Raw genomic sequence first — 21,535 nt, 5'->3', positions numbered from 1 at the left:
AACTGGAAACTTTCCCGAACCAACATTTACACTTTCACATCAAATCTATCAACTAATCGATTACTATCAGGCGAGTCATCCGCGAATTTTATCTCATTAGACGAATCGTCTGCAAATCGAATATCATTGAAATCGCTTCGTTTCAACGTGGAGTCCTTTTCTCTGCCTTCCATTACTCTTTTTAGGGTCGAGTCGTCGGATTTTTTATGTACTTTAACAGGAGACATTAGAGTTAGTTCCTTCATGGGTATGTTCACGGGATTATCGCCTTTCTTCCTCTTGTTTTTCCTGGCGAGTTTGGGCGAGTTTTGCAAGTCACTAATGCTGAAGTTCAATGGGTGGATGACGCTGCTCCTGTCTATGACTTTTCGCATGCATTTTATGGATTCGTTCGATCTGTTTATCGGGTTTCGTTTGAGGGTGGCTGTTGGTCTGTCTTCAGGAGATTCTGTGTTGCTGCCCGGGTCTGGTCGCAGTTCCTTTGGAACGATTTCCTATGAACAATTCACTTAAATTAGCATTATACCTAGTATTTTTATGAATAGTCACTATAAAGTGTATTTTGGTTGAGATTTACTTGGCAAAGTTTTTTCTTTTGGTATTAAAACATAACATGGATTATTATCTATTACAATTACTCATAAATCTTTCAACCATTAAGTTGAAATATTATGCCTAGTTAACACACATTTTTGCATTATTAGTATAATATTATATTGTAAATCAAGATTTAGACATAAAAGGTAAAGAAAAATATATTTTTATTAATATTTTAAATGGTTTTCAAAAATTAACACATTTATTAGTAATAGTATTATAATCTACCTCACTTACTTCATAAATAGGAGCTTTGTTGTCATCAACCTCTCTCATGATGTCCCCCTCCTCAAGAGGGGGTATCCAGACTAAAAAAGCGGGATCCATTCCTAGATACGAGCCAGGAACAGAACCTAGGACAATGTGATATATCATTTCTCAACGATACTTTACTATGGTGCCTTAGATTATTTTATTATAACAGTTTCATGATTCATACAATTATATGACAAGTATTTATAGATTATTATTAGAGGAACATGAAAGCTTTGATGTTTGGATTAATAAAAAGGGGCCAATTTCAATCATTAAAACAATTGTTGTTATTAATGATCGAGAGGTGTTTAAAATAGTAGGGGAGGCCAAGAGGGGATTTTGGGATTTACTCGAGCGCGTCAGATTACTATAAGGGACGGTACCTTAGCTATTCATTAGTACCTCTAGTCAATATGAGCAGTTATGGTTGGTGGGTGCGCTCAGGGGCCCCGCTGGAAAATTTGAATAATCCATAATTCCCTAAGGTTGAGCTCGAATCGTCAGATTAGCGAAATGGGGACTTCTTATATTGTAATTAACCCCCCATATATTAATCTGACGCGCTCGAATAATATTACTTTAATTTTTTACCCTTTCTTCATAGCGATTAAATCGCCACTTAAATCGTCAGATTAACGTATACTTTTTTTCAGTGACGTCCTGGAGCATGCAAAATATCAATATCTAACGCGCTTGAGTATTTCCAAGCCAATTTTTTTCTTTTTTAAATTAAAAAAAATCAAAAAACCCTTCCCCACCGCTAAAAGTGAAAACATTATAGGACCTTTTTTTCTCGCTATGGTCTAATCTACCAATTCTAATAGGTTCCCGTGACGCTCGAGTAAATCCACATTTAGCATCCTGGGCTCCCCTACTAAAATATTTGAAGGATTTATTCATTCATTGACAAAAATTAATTATTAATACAGTTGTAAGACAAAGGAATGGAAAAGCAAAGATAGGATTAATACAAAAATTATCTTTTAATGTCTCTAAACTGGGTGCTATTATTCAAATTAATAGACGCAATCAATCAAAATACATTCGATAGACTATTTGTTAACCTCATTATTCAATAGTAAGTATATAATATTGTTAGTCAATTGAATATTTCCTCATTATTCAAAAGAAGGTTTATAGTATTGTGAATCGTTAATATAATTCTTGTTTAAGTGAAAACAGAATACACATGTTTTGCTTTTCCTTAACGTAACTGGCTAAGGGTAGCAACCCTCTGTATGTTTGTATTACCGGATTCAGGGAAAGAATGGATATAAACAAGGCTACCCTTTCCCACCTTGAAGTAGGGTTCCGTTTACCGGATAAGCCCTAATGAAACAAACGTTGGTTTCATTTAATGCGTGTTTTAGGAAATTACGTGTTTTTGAAAATGATTATAAGTTAAAAGGGCTCCTGAAGTGGCACATTGAATTGTGGCTAATTAGCAGGAATTTACTTCAATTGTGTGTGTTAGTGCACTAGTGTGCCATTTTTGAACATCGACTATTACATACGAACTATCTATCTATCTATCTATCTTTACTTATAATATCATTGATATTAGAGTTCTAACAGACGAACGGCAAGTTGTGAACGGCAGAGGTTACTTCAGCCGTCGCCGCCTTTCAACAGTCGGCGGTAGCAGTCAATATTATGTCCATGTGCAGGCGATGGCCAAAGTAGCGAAGCGAAGTACCGGTATACCGAACCGGTACCTACTAGGGAAGCGCGTACCATCTTAGACCGCATCTAGCTTTCCATCAGGCGAGATTGTGGTCAAGCGCTTCCCTATCTAGAGTAAAAAAAAAAAAAAAAAAGCCTCTACCGTTCACAACTTGCCGTTCGTCTGTTAGAACACTTACACATAAATTAAAGTACAACAAAACAAAGCCAATATTCACATTTACCCGCATTATTGACTTCATAGTCGTAGTAGTCGATCTCCATTTCGGGGTGTGAAGTGAGGCTCAGATCGGACCGTAGTAGCCGTCGATTTGACGTTTCTTTGGTGCGTTTGGCGTTGTCCCTCACGCGGGCGGAGGACACCCCACTTAAGGCGGGGGAGTACCAGCCCTGGGTAAGAGGAATTTTTAGGTAATTATACTAAAATTATAGGTAAAGCTGAAGAGTTTGTTTGTTTGTTTGAACGCGCTAATCTCAGAAACTACTGGTCCGATTTGAAAAATTATTTCGGTGTTAGATAGCCCATTTATCGAGGAAGGCTTTAATATATTATCATCATGCTAAGACCAACAGAAGCGGAGCCACGTGGGTAAAACCGCGAAGCGCAGCTAGTAGTTATAGTTATATTATATATAAATGATAAATTTTTAAATAGTTAATTGTGTATTTATTTGTTTATAACGTTGGTGTGTTGTGCTGTCCCTGATAAATGAATAATAATCCTTGTTCTTTTAACTTTTTCGTGAATAAATCTTTCAATTGAGGTCTGAAATTTGCAATACCATCGATATCGGAAAGCTTTCCGCATGAAAAGTCGTTCATGAATAAGGTTCCAGGATAACTTTATAGTGAATGAATAGGGGTATTATAAATATTGAGTGTCAACCTTATTAAAGAGACGGGACTTGCACTTTATAGAGCCCTTTTAGGAGATTTTTATAAAAATCCTTGTGGAAGCGAAATCAATAAACATGTTTGAATGAGTTAAATGTAGTTTATAATTATTTTGAGTATTTTGTCAAAGGTTATACAAGAAACAGAACATGAATAAATAAAATAGACACTCTTCTTAAAAATATTTTACAGTTAAAAAATCATAAAATGTTAAATTCTTTGAAAACGAATAATTTCTTACGTCTTAATATCTTGTAATTTCTAAGTTTCTGTGTAGCTTTTGAAATATTTAAGAAATAAGTTGTAAATAAAAACACGGTCGAAAGATGTTCAGTTAATTCTCTCTTGAAACACTAAAATTAAATTAAAACAGAGAAAATTAAATAGAAAAACAAACTCTTAACAGTTTTTAATTACCTACACGAAATAAGTCTGAACACTTTTAAAATGGTAAAAAGTATTTAAATAATATAACTAACACTAGCTCCCCCCTCACGCCCCGGCTTTACCCGTGGACCATATTATATTATGTAATATGGACCACGGGTAAAGCCGGGGCGTACCGTACCTATAGCAAGCACTCAGAGATCACTTACATATCCAACGGTGAAACAATGTCTTAAATTAATCCAGTAGTTTCTAAGATTAACGCGTTCAATCAATCAAACAAACATGTAAACACGCTCATATAGATTTTTAAAAATATTTAAGTAGGTAATTATATCAATATTGCCATCTTCTCCACATACTCACGTTAGTAAGAGTAGCAGCTGAAGTAGAAGACACAACACTCTCTCTGTCCTTGTCCCACACACTGTCTCGGTCCTTCTCGCTGCAGCTGTCCCGCTCGCTCACACTGGTCACACTTGTGCTGATTTCTGCGGTAATAGCTTCGCTCGTAGAGGCTTGTTGTGGTGACGTCACCTATTTAATTACAAAATTAATTTCTATTCAATATCATATTATATTGTGATAATTTTTTTTATCTTGCCAAATAAAAATCTTATAATAACATCAAAATCTTAATCTATATAAAAAGATAAAAATCTATATTATAAAATATATGAGGAACAAAATGAGATGGAAGACCGAAGACACGACATTCCTTTCACCGTCAAAATAAGTCTTTTTTCATGCTGCTTCGTTACTCCCTTCGTAAGTGGCTGAATCAGGAGTTTTGCTATTTTACGTATATTTTTTGTTTGTCTCTATAAACGTGAATGCGTTTGAAATAAAACAGATATGAAATATTTCCATTGAATTTTAGTAAGTTTGACTTTATTATAGACGTCAAGTTGAGTACGATTGTGTTATATTCGTTTGTTTTGTTTCTTGATGTTGATGACCCCTTCAAGAGTTGAATTATTCAGGGACAAAACGTAAAGGTTAAACGAAATCCTTATATTTAATACCAGCCGATAAATTTTTGTTAAAAAAGATAAAGATTTTTTGAAATGCTTTATTATTACTTTAGACGATATTACACATACTTGAGCAGAAACATGCGTGGACACAGTATGGGATCGGCGCAGAGGTGACGCTTTAGCCCCACTAGTGACGGGCGCACTGCTAGATGACACGTTCTCAGGCGTCACCGTGGCCTGTGACGCATGGCTCGCCGCACTGCATGCGCTGGCGATACTTGCTGCGTCTTCTGCGTCGGATATATCGTCTTCATCTCTGTAGATTTTGATTATTATTAGCCTTTTTTGTTATAGGGATATACGGTTTAGGTCAAAATCTAAAAACATAGTAAATTTTAGTTGTTTCAGTTTCAATCTGAATAAAGATTAGAATCATTACACACAATACAATCGTAAAATAACACAATTCATACAGACTTAAATTCGTTCTAATAAAACAATATTTCCTATACAGAATTTTTATTTAATACAATTACCCGCTAGTCAGATAAATCTAAAATCCTTAACCCTTAAATTAATTCAAAAACAACACAATTGCCCAACAGAAAACTGTACATTACCAAACAATTTCATATAATCGGAATCAACAACGCTCGATCAAAAATTGATCAAAGTTCATTGATAGAGAATGAGTAATTACCCTTCAAACCCGAATTCAAGTACCAACAAGGTTCTATTAATTGTGTGTTACATTCAATGACTTGAACGTGTACAAACAATGAGTCTATAGGGTTCTAATTACACCCTGAAGCCCTAGACGTATTTCGGTCATAATTAGTGTTGTACTTGATCACACGTTTTGGATGGATGGAAAACAAATGCCTTATTGAGAGTAGAAATGTTTTTGTACAGGTATTAAACGGTCAATAATTAAGCCTTAAGGTGGGGATTTAATTTCTTTTTAAACAGGTCTTTGACAATAAAAAAAATAAAATTGAAACAAAAATTACAATTAGAAAACTGTTTGAGATATTCCGATTTTCTTTATAGCATTTGATTTTTTTATCAAAATTAATCATTTGCTTCAATTTCACTGCTTTCAAAAGCGTTTAGATTGGTGACATTATACAGTTTAGATAAAACATTTGAGTAGGTGCGGTCGGAAAATTTATCTTGCGGTAACTAAGAATAAGATTCAATAAACTATAACCGCAGACTTTATAAAATATGAAATTTCAGTCAACGTATCAAAATTGGAACCTTGCCCATCATAAAGAAACGGTAGCAGCCAAGTTTGTAAGCACGACTTAATTTTATATCACAGTTGTCTGAACTTGTCTCTGTAACTTCGTTTTTATCAAAAACAATTTAAGTTAGAATATCTGCAAATGATCGCAAGAAGTCTATATTTCATTTTTGTAAAAACAGAGCGTGAAGAAGATTTCATTTTAGAATTATTTTATTTTTAAGTATAAGGAAGGTGCAAAAGTCTACCGAAAATTGAAATTGATTGAATTTGCTATAGGATTATTTTGATCAAGTCGAACTAATTAAATAAAGATTTTACCAGTCGAATTTTTTAGGAAGAAGCAGAATATTACCAACGTGTAAACAAGATGCATATAATTTAAGAACATTTAATTATTTCATTGTTTTTGATCGATTATCATATTCTTAACAATTGCAGTTGAAGAACACCTAAAAACGTGCAAAAGGTGGCAGCGGTTCAAGGCACCACAACGGAAACACTCCAACATCCTTACCTAGACATTATACCTAAACATATTCTAACCTATCTATATGCGTATACAACGTATAAACTGACTTCTAAATTAGTATTGGGCTGTAATCTGGATACATAATATTTATAAATTAACTTAGTACATTACTAACCTCTGATCCACAATCTCCGAGCCTCTATCCGCGTCCCTTAACCTCGTGTGTCTTGTTCTAGCTGGCAGGAGGCGTCGCAGAGACACTCCCCCCACCACTTCACTGAGCAGCGTACTGCGGGATCCTGAGGTCGCTCCTAGCTCTAGTGATGCTGAACATGCTGTAGAAATGGAAAAAATTGAGGAAGAAATTCCAAATATAGATAAGAATGCGTAAGACTGAAGAAAGACAGAGCAGAATTCAGTTATTTTGATGTTACAGTGGAATATAAAAGTATTAAGTTATTATTGCCTAGATGACTGAAATGATGCTACAATTACCTATTCATTATAAGACACATAATGAAATCCCTTATAACATGAAATTTACACCATCAAAGCCACATCAATCTATACTTATTATGACGGCTGAACAGTTTGTTTGTTTTTTTTTGTTTGAACGTGCTAATCTCAGGAACGTCTGGTCCGATTTGAAATTTTTTTCGATGTTAGATAGCCCATTTGTCGAGGAAGGCTATAGGTTATCTATCATCACGTTACGACCAATAGGAGCGGAGCAATGCGGGTAAAACCGCAGGGCACAGCTAATTAGGAGCTAAAATAAAAGTACCGTTAAACAAATCGTACCATCACTGTCAGTAAGCGACTCCTTGTCGGCAGCCCGCTGGTACGCCCTAGTGCGGTGCGCGCTGTGTATAGCCAGTAGTACTGCAGCTACAGCGGCCAGCGCAGCGAGCGCGGCGGCCGCAGCCCGCGCGCCGCCGCCGCCGCGCCACCATGCTGCGCTGGCTACACTTGCCCATGCTGCGGACGCGTTGCGGATGGGCTCTGGACATGAAGATTTAATTTATAAAGAATAGAAAAAATTCGATCACGAGGTGGGACTCGAAATTTTTTTCTATTCTTTATAAATTTATATTTATAAAGAATATTATCATTTGAATGCCATTAAACCAAAAATATCAAATTCATGAAAATTTATGTCAACTTCGTGTAACCCAAATATTATAAATGCGAAATTTACAAGATTTACACTTTCACAGCTAACCACAGAACTATTATTGCTCGTGGTCGTGATTTTCTCCGCGCTAGTAAGGTATAGCAGTAAGTAAAGATATACTTTCGCTACACTAACAGTTAGGGTTTCTAAGATATGGTTTTCTACTTCTCCCAAGAGAGCTTCATTAACACATTTATTCTTATCACATAATGTTATCTAGATTGATATATCAAGCTTTTTTGTAATTCCAATTAAGAAAGTCTTCAACAACGTGTGTATAACGTATAACATGACATTTTTATTTTTGAAATCAAGTTAAATACTAATTGATACTTACCTATTTGTGTAGCATGCGCCAGAAAGCCTCCCGTACACCGCTCGCTGGTGTCAGCTGACCGCAACTCAATGAGGATATGCCTGCCTCCAGCTATCTCCACCATACCACTGCTATCTGTCGTCGTTTCTACGTCTTCTGACTGTGTAAATAGACATTGTATTATCACCGTGTACACCAAGACTTAATTATCTTTATCATTGATTTGATTTCATGGGATATAGTTTTCGTTGTATGTTGGGTTATAGAACATATTATAGGTAATAATATGATAACATTTAAAAAACATCTTTAACGAATGTATTACATAACCTGCTTCATGTTCTTGTCGAATTTCTTGTTTTTATATGTTTCTACAAAGGCAAAGCCATGACACAGGCTAACGTTTACTATCGTAACAATTTATTATTGAAGAGTTCCAAAAATCACCAGGAAAATGTATCAGCACATGGCACTTTACCAAGTTTCATCAGAAGAGTTTACAAATATCACGCAGCAGCACGAAATAAATGCCTCAGCAAAATATATATTAGGGTATAAGGTACAAACCACAGCAGCACTATCAGGTCCGTCCCAAGAAGCTAGCAGGGGCGACCCTAGAGAGTCCCCATTACGGGCCCGCAGGGACTGCCCTGCACAGGGCAAGCGCACTGCTTCAAAACGTACACGCACTATTAGTCCTTCTTCCGCCTGATGATAGAATAGATAAGTATTAAAAGGTTGTTAAAAAGAAAAGTTAGTAGATAAAATCATTGAAAGTGTTCGATTACTTTTAGTTAACATATTTTTTTATCAACACCAAATCTTAAGAAAACTGAAAGGGCATGAACGATATTTTGTTTTTACATGTTTCCACATAACCACGTTTCTGGTCAATATAATTAAAATCTGATCATAATTTTTTGAATAGAATAGAATAGAGAATCTTGTCACAGCGACATACAATAAATAAGCTGTAATCCCAGCAAAATATCTTCAATATAAGTTCGTAAAACCGATACCGTCAATATTGTTGTAGCGTCGCCAGTTGGCTAGGCTAGATAATAATATTTTGTTAGGGACAGTCACATTGCAAGCCTGTCAGTTCGCAAACAGCGAACTTCGAACTGTCGAACTAAGATTGGAATTGTTTATTTGTATGGAGCTAAAGTTAGAAAAGCGTTGATTATTAGGCTTAGATTACTGTAGTTTCTTTATCTTTGTGCTGACATCTTTTTAGGTTCAGAATATTTTGGTGATAATATAATGTCACTATTGATTTATGACATTTATTTGTAAGTTAGTTAACAGTATTTAACGTAGTTTAAGTAGTTTAGGAACATAACTTTTTTGTTGTTGTAATACGATAGTGTAAGGTCTTTAGAAATAATAAGAAGTATACACGTCCTTTTAAGAATAAATAATGCAGAATGCAATTGCTCTTTCTTTTAATTTTTTCCAACGATGCTACCTGGTTTACATTTTCAAATTCCTAGCAACGTGAAACATCATATTATAGCATCCAGTTGTGAAGTTTACGTTCTAACTTTATTTGTGCTCTAGTTCAGCTAATTAATTACACTGCACACAAACTGCAACATCAAAAAGTGCATCCGAAAGTTATCGAGTTAAAACAAACTCGGTTATTCACTGCCAGCAAAATTTATAGTGTCTAAAACGATGTCAAGCGTTGAAAATTTATGATTTCCTAGTTTCCTGGAAAATTATTGAATACCCGGTAAACTAAACGAGCCTGTACGAGAGTTATCGATGGAAGCAAGTTTTGATGGCTTACTGAAATTCAATATAACTTCCATCGAAACAGAAATGAGATACAGTTTTAAATAGTGTTGAGAGTCGAGAATCAATTTGGTAAATAAGCTAGCAATAATGTTTTGTTTATTTGAGATAAAATATACATTATAATAAATTTTAAGTACGAAATGATATTGAAATAAAATCAAACTATTCAAAACATGTCTAAATACCTTTGCTAAATACGAATTAAAATTATATTATGTCGAAAGTAGGTATGTAAGGTTCATCGTCATTTCCATCCATTTAAAAATACCTTAATTGCCAATTATTTTAGCTTCCATATTTATTATATATATCTGTATTTTTATTTACCAAACAATATGAGATACGCAAATATTCGTCATAAGAATAAACGTATCTGAAATAACCTTTTTTTAAAATAAAATGCGGAAAATTTATTTTTTCAGTAAACTGCAATACGAATGTTTGTAAACAAGCCGCTTCATTCATTCACTTATGTTTATATTATCAATAGTGTTTCGAAGCAGAATAAATACTTTTTCATTGAAACTGTGTGTTTTATTTATATACTAAGTTTCCGCCCGCGGCTTCGCCCGCGCAGTCAAAGAAAAACCCGCATAGTTCCCGTTCCCGTGGGATTTCCGGGATTGCGTGATTTTCCCTGGATAAAAAGTAGCCTATGTCCTTTCTCGGGTATCAAAATATCTCCATACCAAATTTCATCAAAATTGGTTCTGTAGTTTAGGCGTGATTGAGTAACAGACAGACAGACAGAGTTACTTTCGCATTTATAATATTAGTATGGATTTTGGGAATTGCGTAAAATTATTTGTTTCCGTAATATTTAAGTAGTTGAAGAATTATAGTGCTTGGATCACAGTTGGATATAGTTTTTTAGGGAAGTAAAATTACGTCCACGTTTAGTATGGTTTTGTTTTGAAATTTTTGTTTAGTATTCATAATGCATTTATAATTGAACGTTTCTGTAAAAAACAAGCTATCTCTTCAGCTATTTTCATTTGAAATTTTCTGTTTGTGTATATGTATAAACATGTGTTCGAACTATCAGTAACAGTTGTGTTTGTTTATATTTGAGTAAAATAATAAAATGAACACACAATAATGCAACTATCTGAACTAATTTTGATAAAATTTAAAACTCTGTCTGTAGGGAGATAGGTATAGGATACTATTTAATGAAATATTACTACATTATTAGCAATTATATTATTATCTGTAATACGTAGAAAACATTAATTATTCGTAACTGTTTAGTAAAGAGCTTTGCATAGTTTTCCTTGTACATAATATAACGATATTGAGATGCCTTAAATGGTCTGACGAAATTTCTGGGCAACTCAGTCGTAATTGCGATCCTCACTCATAACTCAATTATTGCATCGAGTCTAACTTGTTTAGGGTACTCAAGTTTGGGCTAGCTAAAATCGTCCTGTAGTTTGTATGTATGATCTTAGTCACTCTTACAATTAAAGTATACTCGTGAAACTAGGTTTAGTAGTGAAAAGTAGATTATAAGCATTTCTAACTATTATTTATTCAATAATCGGACTGTCATGTGATCGGCATGTCTTTTGTTCGTTCAAAAATGGCTGATCAAATTTAATAATAATAATTAGTATGTTGAATTTGTTTCTGCTTAAATTTACATTTAAGAATTGTTTAAAAATTTACAAAATAAGTCTACCCGTGCAAATTTGGGGCAGGTATTTTTTATTTTTATTCGTATTTAAAATTACCTGTAAAAGCCAGAACGATCTAGCGGGGCAGACTCTAGCAGACCCCGCAAGTAGTCTGGCGATGGGAGCTAGATGCAGAACACAACCACAGCGGCATCTCGCACCGATTTCAGCTACCACCATTGAAGAGTCTCCCGCCCAGGGTCTGGCAGAACATTCGCAAGCTGCTAACTCTACTGCTTGGCCCTGGTAATGAATAATTTATTTTAGGAATAGACAGGTCATCACTATAATAAACTTATTAAAGATTGTATGCAAAATGGGTAGAAGGAATATTAATTGAGAGGTTTATTAAATTGTGTTGCTCTTGGTTATCGTTTTATGTGTAATGTGAAACAAACATACAATGTTTATAAATTACTATTGTATCGTAATGACTTGAAGGTGGTATTATAAATGTATTTATGAGATTTTTTTTCGCTGATTTATTAAAATTATAAGTTCATCTTGGCTTTAATGAATTCTGAGTTTTAAAATAATAATAGTAAAAGTAAAAAAAAAAACACAAAATATCTTAAAACAAAACACAAAATATCTTTATTTCATTCCAAAACACTCGTGAAAAAAATCTCTAATGTCAAATACCTCATAGAAAAAATAATTTATACGTTTACAAACTATGATTAGGAACTAGCCTACTCTTCTTTATGTTCCTCTGTCAGTTGCGCATCCTCATCTTTTTCACCTGCATCATCCTGTTTCCCCGTATCTTCCTCTTTTACTCCTTCACTTTCCTCCCCCTCAACATGCTCTTGACCATCATGTTCCTCAGGTCCTTCACCTTCTACATGTTCACCGTCTGCTTCTTCTGGAACTTCTAATATCACCGACTTAGATTTTCTTTCAGCATCAAGCCTTGCTTTCGAAATCATCGCCGCTTGTGAGTACTGCAAATCTTTGAGTATAGACTTCTGTATTTCCAATTTACTGTGTTCCAGTTTCTGACCGATACTCATCTCACTTTCTGGTATTTCTTCAGGTTCACCTTCGCTCGAGCTGACAGAAGACTGCGTTGAAGTCATGAAAGACGGTAAACTATCTTTTGGTACTAGTGGTGGTTCTGTCGATGGCGGAACTAGTTTGACGCTAGGAATGGTCTTTATGCTTCCAAGAGATGTTGAAGAAGCCACAACTGTCTCTGATGAACGTTGTTCAGCTCCAACTGATTCTTTAGATGGAGGTTTTGCCATAGTTTTTGCAGCTTTCTTTTGAACTGGTTTCGGCATAAACCCAAGATCACCTTCTTCGTACACGCGTCCAAATGAAGCCAACGTGTCCATAGATTCTGCTCGTTGCATTTCTTGATATTGTGATATAATTTCCAGTAAACGTGCAAGTAGAAGTTGCCTATCCATTATTTCTCTTGACGGATCTTTTGTCGCCCAATCATCCAGTTTTAGAGCAGCTTGAACTGCTATTGCAGCTTCTCTTAATATCTTCTTTAACTTTGCACACTCTTTGAACACTTTTGAAGCTTCAACGGTAGCTTTATTTTGATCACTCATTCTAGCATGTAGGTTTTGTTCTAAAATTCGTACTTGTAATGATAAATTTTCATTGTCTTTTGATAGTTTTTGTACTTTTGCTTCAAGGGTTTCGAAATCATAGTTTTTCTTCTCAAAGAGCGCTTTTTCTTTTCGAATATCTTGAAATGCGGATGTTAATAGATCGATTACTTTAACTTGAATAACATTTTTATTGATAGCTTTATCTCTTTCCTCCTCAGCAAGTTCTTTTGCCACACGAGCAGCTCTTTCACTTTCTTTGTATTTCTCATTCTGTTCAGCTAATTTCGCTTGTGTTGATAGAATGCTATCCAATTCATTATTTATAGCAATATTTTCTCGGATGACCCTATGAGTAGAAGCAGCTATTCTTAGCTCAGTGGCATCTTGGAAATCTTGTGCAAGTTGTAAAAGTCTGGCTTCCATTTCTTTTTTCAGCTTATCTTTGCCTATGACAAACTTTTTTTCAGCATCATAAATAATCCTTTTATACTTCATTTCTTGATCTTTAAAAGCTTGTTCTTGGTTGTCAAACTTCCTCATCAAGTCGTCTCGTATTGCCCTGAATTCTTCTAACGTATTTAATTTGCCCGCGAGAAGTTTATTTTCTGACGTCAATTGATCTTTCATTATTGTAAAATTCCTTTCTAGCTCGTTAACAGTTTCTTTGAATTGGGCCGTTTCAATTTCTCTCGTTTCCTCCAATCCCTTAACTTTTTCTTTGAGTTCATTATTTTCTTCATTCTTCAAGTTGAGAGTTTTCTTCAAGTAGGCGATAATATCAGCTCTATCTTCATCCAATTTATCGTAAGCTTTTTGAAGTTCTTCGTTGCGTTGTTCATATTCATCAACAGCGGTGCGAAGTCTTGCTATTTTACGATTGCAGTCGGTAACTTGAAGTTCTAAAAATGTTCTTTCTACTTCGGTGAATCCTGCTCCCCCTTTATGGCCTCCCTCTTCTTTGCCCTCTTTACCTTTATCCTTTTTTGGAGCCATATTTGTGTATAATATTTAACTAAAATAAAAAATCCAAATACAAGAATGCGCGAATGTTGACATGACATATATATTGAACAAACACTGTGTTGCTAGGCAACACGTAAAGGTCGGTTTCTATGGCGATAATAATTATGCATCAAAAGAGTTTGTACTGTATAATTTATAAGTTGTGAGTTGACCTTATTGTGCTAGAACAACAATACCTTACCAATGAATAGGTTATTCAATCGTTCTGGCCCTTAAAATGTTATAAACGAATACGAATAGGAATAAGTAAACAAGTAACAATGCAACATATTTTATTATTTTCAAATAAAAAGTGTTTAAGTATGCAAAAAACGTAAATGGTATTACATTAATGTTATCTATATATTTTGTATTTTACTTTGTTTATTATACAATTTTAAACCATTTGAAATATTTTTAAACACAATAAACATGAAGTCCTTGCAAACATACAAAATTTGATTAGTTCAGATCAAACCAATCATCACAAAAGACATGTAATTCAGTACATACCTCACAGTACTTAGCTCCATATGCGGGTGGAGGGGAGTCGCAGAAGCGATGCCTGCTGCGCGTGCGCGTGGAACAGTGCGCGGGCGCGGGGCACGCTGACCAGGGAGACCATTCTCCCCAACCCCCGGCACCGCCATCTTGTTAATAAATAAAAATAAAGAGCGTGTGTGTGGAGCACACGTGTCAGAAGTGAAACTTCTTTGACATAATTCAAAGATACCAAAATCGTCGCCTTACTCCATGACGGTATTGCTGCGACCTTGAAATTTTACTCTCAACGCGCCTAAAAAAGTTTCACTTCAAAATTTGTTCAATCGTGAAGCTAAATTTGAAACGTACTTTTCTTTTCCGTAGCGACGTAGAAGCTTTAAAATTATATTATCTACTACAGTATTATGCTCATACCTGATAAAGGCAGCGTTGGCAGACAGTCCATCCGTACGTCCGCGACCGCGCCCGTGACAGCCTGCGACACGTATACGAAGCAGTACTCTGGGTACCGCTCGCTGAAGAGACGGCAGTCGAATGTTGCTGTGTGCTGGCCGCTGCAAACAAGAGAATATAATAGCTTTATTTAATACACAAAGAACATTTACATATTAACATTTAAATGTTCGGCATTATAATATAAAATACAATTCGTTTTAATTAAAACACACACAAATACTTACACAAAAAAAAAGAAAATTAAACGATCACATGGCCGATCTATCATTTCAAAGCCACCTATCACGTATTACACGATATCTGCCAAGCAACAATTGGTTTGGATCAGGATAAATATGATTTATGCTTTTAAATGGTAATTTTACATGACAATGAAGTATATTTTTATATAAAGGGAAGACTCTTTAAGTTGAAGTTAACAGTAAGTTTTGATAAAATGTTTTAAAAATATGACGAGAAATAAGTTTTCCTAATAAGTTCTGCTCGCACACGAAGTTTTAGCATGTTACATGTAACTGTAAATGCATGCAAGTAGTTAAAGTTAAGTCATATTAAGATAAATTACAAGTTTTCTGACGTTTTTTGCTAACTGACGTTAATTTTTTTTTATACGAGTGAAGCCATTTCGTAGTTCTTAAACCTTTTAAAGTGGAACTTTTATTACATCGTCTCAAACTTTTTGGTATGTGTAGCGCATGTCGCGTGACGGTCGGCTGCCGAGTAGGTATAAAGCAGTGTTCGGAAAGTTTCACTTTTACCGTGGTTTCATAAAACCACACAACTTTTTTTTATCTAGTTTTAATATTAAATTCTAATGCTACAAATATTACAATAAGTATGCTTTATTTGAAAAACAAATTATTAAATTAGGTAGCTTTTCATTATACTATCTATTATAATTGAAAAGCTTCAGATTTTTCCGTCTTAAAGTTAAAACTGAATTATCTATACTTATATTATAATGCTGAAGAGTTTGTTTGAACGTGCTAATCTCGGGAACTACTGGTCCGATTTGAAAATTTCTTTCGGTGTTAGATCGCCCATTTATCGAGGAAGGCTATAGGCTATATATCTAATATCATCACGCTAAGACCAACAGGAGCGGGTAAAATCGCGAGGCACAGCTAGTTAAGCAATAAAAATACGATTATCATCAGTATAATAGAATAATTAAATTAATAACTCTAATATAAAAGTATGATGATAAAATAATCTCATATCGTTACCTATAGATACCTGAAATTAAAAAGAGCTTAAATGAAAATGCGTTTGAGTTTTATCGTTTAATCTTTAAAGAGTTAATTACTTTTTATTCCTGGGAGCTTAATTTTATAAAAACGATAGGCTCGTAGCTCGTAACTGTATAAATTTATCGAAAAGTATATTGTATCCAATGAATAGTAATTTATATAACGTTCAACAAGCGTATTATAGATTAAAATTATTATATTATAATATTATCATGATAAAATATTATTATGTATGAAGTATAACAAAAAATAATTAGTGACATTAAAATCGCTAAGCACTCCACACCACATAACTCAGATGCATTTTGGTTAGAGTTATAGTTTCCCACCAGCGAATAACATAAAGCTTGTTTTACAATAAATCACTCTAAACTCTATAAACGAGTTCATTGTCGAACCGCCGCACCCGCCGCTCGGCCACGCACCGCAGCCGCTCCCAGACTAAAATGCACCCTATATCCTTAAAAAATAAAGTTCATTATCCAACTTACCGCCGCACCCGCCGCTCAGCCACGTATCTCAGCCGCTCCGCATCCAGTCCAAACACGCGCACCCGGTCACATATATATCGCACACAAAAAAGCACCCTATCCCCTAATAAACAAAGTTCATTATCCAACTCACCGCCGCACCCGCCGCTCGGCCACGCAACGCAGCTGCTCCATAACCATCATACAAAAAACACCCTAAAATCTGTAGAATAAAGTTCATTATCCAACGTACCGCCGCACCCGCCGCTCAGCCACGTATCTCAGCCGCTCCGCATCCCGTCCGAACACGCGCACCCGGTCCGCGCCGTCCAGCACACACTCGGGGTACTGGAAGAGGACTCGCACGCCGTCCCCGCATGGAAACACGGAGCCACCGTGGACGTTGAGCACGAATTGGTCTGACCAATCCGCCTGGCAGAATAAGATATATACATTGTAATTAATTAGTTTTTTTTCCATCCTATTTTACTGGTTGTATAGGAGAAAAACGAGATAATATGTGGAATTATATCACATCATCATCTACAGATAATTAATAACAAGTATTAAAACTGGGCAAACATAAACATTCATAAATGTTTATAAACAATGAATTAACGAATTTTAAAAACATCCAGACACCAGAAAATAATAATTGAGTAAAATAAACAAACGAGAGGGATTCAATTTTTAGGATGCTACGGATGTGAATCTTTCGTTATGATACACTATTAACTGCATTTGAATATAATGCCTTGGTATGTTATAACTGCTCCACGTTAAACTTTATAATATTATTATTTTATGTAATGCAACACAAAAATTAAAGTGTTAGCTTTATAATCTGATATGAATATGCTTTCAGAATCCCTAAAACAATGAAATTTAAAAAGTGATCCGCCATATCACGGAACGGCCAATGAATAAGTAAATGCCCAAAAGGAGAGGTAAAAATTCAACGCGATGAAACTCAATAAACAAAACTTTACACATTACGCGGTTCGGATGGATCCTAATAAATAAAGGGTCTGGATGAAATATTGAGAGGCCACTCCAAAACAAATGGCGAAGAACCTGTATTGAGTTTACGGGAGTTTTATGACGAAGTTAAGAGATCAGATGCATAATAAACTGAGCCCGATTGAGCGATGAACGACTTTATGAATATTGTAATGGGTTTTGTGGCTGCGGAGTTGTGGTTTTATGGGATTAATATGAGGTAATGTTATTAAATTTTAGAATAGCTTCGTTATATGGGTGATAGGTAAAATAAGCTGCTGTTAATTTAGTGCGAGCTATAACGACTATCCTGATTAAAACATGTTCATTGGTAAAAAGAAGTCAGCAAATATCAGTCTCCTTTTTATGCTCTACGATTGAATTAAATGAAACTATTAAAAAGAAGAACATTTTCAACGTATTTTTCACGTATGGATTGAAAATTTAATTTTTATTCGATAATGATGTAATACTAAAGTGGCTTAGTACTGGTTACAAAGATGATCAAAAACATGATTTAAATCTTACCTTAACAAAGGCTACAGCTAAGTCTTGAGGACCAGCTGCGGCTGCTGGTCGCAATGTTAAAGCATAGTCTCCCGCCTGACCGAAGTGTTCACAGCGTAGTGTCATGGTTCTACGACCGGGGAACCCGTACATCTGTTGATAAACATTAGTTATGTAAAAAAATATTGGGTCTGAAGTAAAAATCAAGTTGCACTATAAACAATTTACATTTATAATATGAGAGACGAGCAAATGAATAAAATTCAAATCTTCGAAAGTATAGTTAAAAAAAATATTCATATACATACTTCTTCTTAATAATTTCGCTTTATTAAAAACAAATTCAACTTTAAAAGAATTTGAGAAACACAGCAAAAAATAATCACTTGTATTTCACGAGGCTTTATTCCACGGTTTAAGGTTAAGCGTCCTCTTTTAAATGTACAACTTCGTATTAATTATAGTGAATCCTTTAGACGATTTAGCGAAATTGCACCTGAATATTTGCATTGCACTTGAATCAAATTACTAAAGAGCTTTCAACTGCTTCCATCACGTTGTCATTTTGATTTATTTCACAAAAGATTTAACTGAGATTTCTTAAACGTAACGTACCTTTAAGAAACCTGAGTTAAATCTTTTGTGGTGAAATCACGTGTTAACTAAATAAATAAATATTTTTCAGGACAATTTTCACACACGGCATGATCTGATCCCATACTAAGCTTTCGCTTGTTTTATGGAAATCAGATGACTGATAAACATACTCATCTATGTTCATCACACAAATATTTGCCCCGGGTGGAAATCGAACCCTCGACCTCTGAATGCTGAATGCTTAGAAATAAAAAGGGAGCGTGAGGTTTTTTCGTTACGGAATTTCTCAATTCGGTCCCCGCGCTCAAGGCCCGCGATAGAAGCTATGCAATAGCTTAAAAAACATTTAAAATTCTGTATAAATTCACCAACCTGTTCTGAATAGAGTACATGAGCGTGAGAGCTGATGTTTTTACCATCGCACAACACAGCACCACCGCTCGAATGGCCACAGTAAAGAAGTTCCAACCAAAAATCTGCACTCGTCTGCACTGGAGTACACACCACCTTCGGAAACTCCAGAATTGCAGTCACTTGCCTCTCTGGATACGTCTGAATTTGTTCTGGAGTGACATCCAAGCTAGCTATCGGCCACATAACATCAAACTTCCAGGATTTCACCACACTATCCCCCGTTTCCATGATTCCACCATCGGACACTTCTCTCTTAACTTTAACAGTATTGATGGTGGTATTTTCAAAGTCAAGGAAGGTTTCTTTGTCAGCGACTATTTCTAGGTAGTAAATGCCTCCTCTAGAGAAGTAGCCACAGGGTAGGGTGAGTCGGCTTTCCGCGTCTAGAGCTAAAGGCATGGTCGCTAGGAGAGTGCGTCCGTCGTCGTCATCTCGGGCGAGGCGCACGCGCAAGCTGCCAGCGGTCGCGCCACGGACGTAAATGTGGACGTCCCCGCCCAAAGCGACCAGGGTCGTGGGTATCTCGACCCATACTTGGTTGAGGTCAACGCGCTCTTCACTCGTGTAGGGATTTACGAAGAATGCTCCACCTGTAATTTAATATTTTGTTTAAAGATCTCAAAGCAGACTAGATAAGATTATTATTTTTAAAAGGAATTCAATACAAAGTTCTATTAAGTTGGGATTGTATTTTAGAAATTAATTTATTATGTAGATTCATAAGAAGATTATTATTTCAGTAAAATGAGTTAAATTCAGACATAATTATTCTTAGAATAGAATTGTATTTCAGAAACTGATTTGCTCCGTATTATTGTATCAAATAGCAGAATAAACATCTTTTCAATGTAATAATCAATATAAATTTCTTAGAAAGATAAAACTGCGATAGACCAATTAATGTACAAAATTATGATCTAACATTGATTAACCTTCAAGAGAAATTTTATCTAGTTTTATATCATTTCGTAATAATTTTGCTGTAAACTTTACAATGTATTTCAGAGTTTTAGTATAAAAATGATGGCAATAACGCTCATTTCTGACTAAAAATCATTTTAGCAGGCTCATTTCGCGCATAAAATGTCTATCACTCATTCATAGACTTCATTTTCATAAAATATACTTAAATTCTTCCATAAATTGCCTTACAGCGGTTTCATTAGACCACTTTAAATTCATAAGCGTTCTTGAACATTACCGTCTTCACTTTGATCGTAAAAACTAGGTTTCATAAAGTTGAAAAATAATCAAACAGAGCTCTAATGGAGTGTAAAACAGGTCTAAAGGACAGAGATTAATCTTTCACAGAACGTTGGCTGTGGATCTCAATTAAATTTTGGATATTGAATTGAAGGGACTATGTATTATCGCTTTGGAGTATTCTGTGATCCTTGTAGACAGGATGATTGATGATTGGTAATTAAGTCATCATGTTTGTTAAAGATTACCTACATCTCAAATTGAAGTAATTGGCGATGTGTGAAAACACGCTCATTTTTTAAAAAGTAATTAATAAGATAGTAATACATGGTAATACTTATTATTCATAAATACCATTTTAAACATAGTTATATTCGTAAAATCTCACGTTCAATCAAATGCTGTTTAAACCTTAAAATAATAGATGAAAAATGTTTTATCGTGTTAAAATTAGGGGACACAGCCACTATAATTAGTATATAACTAAAAAGTTAAAACGCTTCTGTGAAAATATTTGACGTTTTCTAGGCAAGGAAAAATTAATAAAATTTTAGGTAAAATAATTTATGCCTGTCTCTTACTTATTTACGACACCAACACTATCCTACCTAATTTAACTTCTATTTAGCTAAATCGTACCAAGCAAAAGGTTTAAGTAGTTTATTATGTACATTGCCACTGTAAACTTTAAAAATCTAAGGTCCCAGGCAGTCTCGTTTGCAATATTGCTCCCACGATAAAAAATGTTCACTTAAAAATTTTCTTCAAGCTCAACTCGATTCCCACGGTCGTCAAATTATGAAAATTGCGCAAATCTCAATGTTGATTATTTTGGACATTTCTCACGGGACGAGGAAGAAATTGTTATTCATGAAAATGACAAATTGTTGGATAAACAGTGTAAAAATTAAAATTTCATATGAAATCTTGTATTAAAAAATCTTCTATCTATACTCATATTATAAAGCTGAAGAGTTTGTTTATTTGAACGCGCTAATCTCAGGAATAACAGGTCCGATTTGAAATATTTTTTCGGTGTTAGATAGCCCATTTATCGAGGAAGGCTATAAGCTATACAATATCATTACGCT

The 21,535-nt window shown here is 34.9% G+C and overlaps 2 protein-coding genes across 2 annotated transcripts in view; both read right to left on the bottom strand.

Annotated features, from left to right (window-relative positions):
- Window positions 1–26: 26 nt before the first annotated feature.
- Window positions 27–21,535, bottom strand: part of gogo (thrombospondin-1 like protein golden goal) — a 66,673-nt gene continuing 45,164 nt past the window's right edge. Inside the window, exons 3-17 of the mRNA XM_090109649.1 lie at window positions 19,200–19,831; window positions 18,252–18,383; window positions 16,978–17,156; window positions 14,963–15,102; window positions 14,558–14,694; window positions 11,535–11,720; window positions 8,569–8,709; window positions 8,023–8,161; window positions 7,313–7,513; window positions 6,687–6,846; window positions 4,920–5,109; window positions 4,183–4,353; window positions 2,760–2,925; window positions 835–950; window positions 27–494 (exon numbers count right to left, since the gene is read on the bottom strand). Coding sequence (XP_089965775.1) covers window positions 27–494; window positions 835–950; window positions 2,760–2,925; window positions 4,183–4,353; window positions 4,920–5,109; window positions 6,687–6,846; window positions 7,313–7,513; window positions 8,023–8,161; window positions 8,569–8,709; window positions 11,535–11,720; window positions 14,558–14,694; window positions 14,963–15,102; window positions 16,978–17,156; window positions 18,252–18,383; window positions 19,200–19,831 — 3,158 coding nt within the window. The remainder of the gene's footprint in view (window positions 495–834; window positions 951–2,759; window positions 2,926–4,182; window positions 4,354–4,919; window positions 5,110–6,686; window positions 6,847–7,312; window positions 7,514–8,022; window positions 8,162–8,568; window positions 8,710–11,534; window positions 11,721–14,557; window positions 14,695–14,962; window positions 15,103–16,977; window positions 17,157–18,251; window positions 18,384–19,199; window positions 19,832–21,535) is intronic.
- LOC149903104 (cilia- and flagella-associated protein 157) lies at window positions 12,170–14,035 on the bottom strand. The gene has a single exon (XM_090109681.1). It carries the CDS (start codon window positions 14,033–14,035, stop codon window positions 12,170–12,172), a length of 1,866 nt encoding a protein of 621 aa, XP_089965807.1.

Source organism: Colias eurytheme, chromosome 14 (assembly GCF_061535395.1).
Source record: "Colias eurytheme isolate Ceu_HAF_F1 chromosome 14, ilColEury1 Martin Lab GWU primary, whole genome shotgun sequence".
Classification (NCBI taxonomy): Eukaryota; Metazoa; Arthropoda; class Insecta; order Lepidoptera; family Pieridae; genus Colias; species Colias eurytheme.
The sequence above is the reverse complement of the archived record's forward strand: the minus strand, read 5'-3'. Positions and strand labels throughout refer to the sequence as shown.

Excerpts from the sequence above, each read along its gene's own strand:
- LOC149903104 (XM_090109681.1), bottom strand. The coding sequence starts at position 14,035 with ATGGCTCCAAAAAAGGATAAAGGTAAAGAGGGCAAAGAAGAGGGAGGC.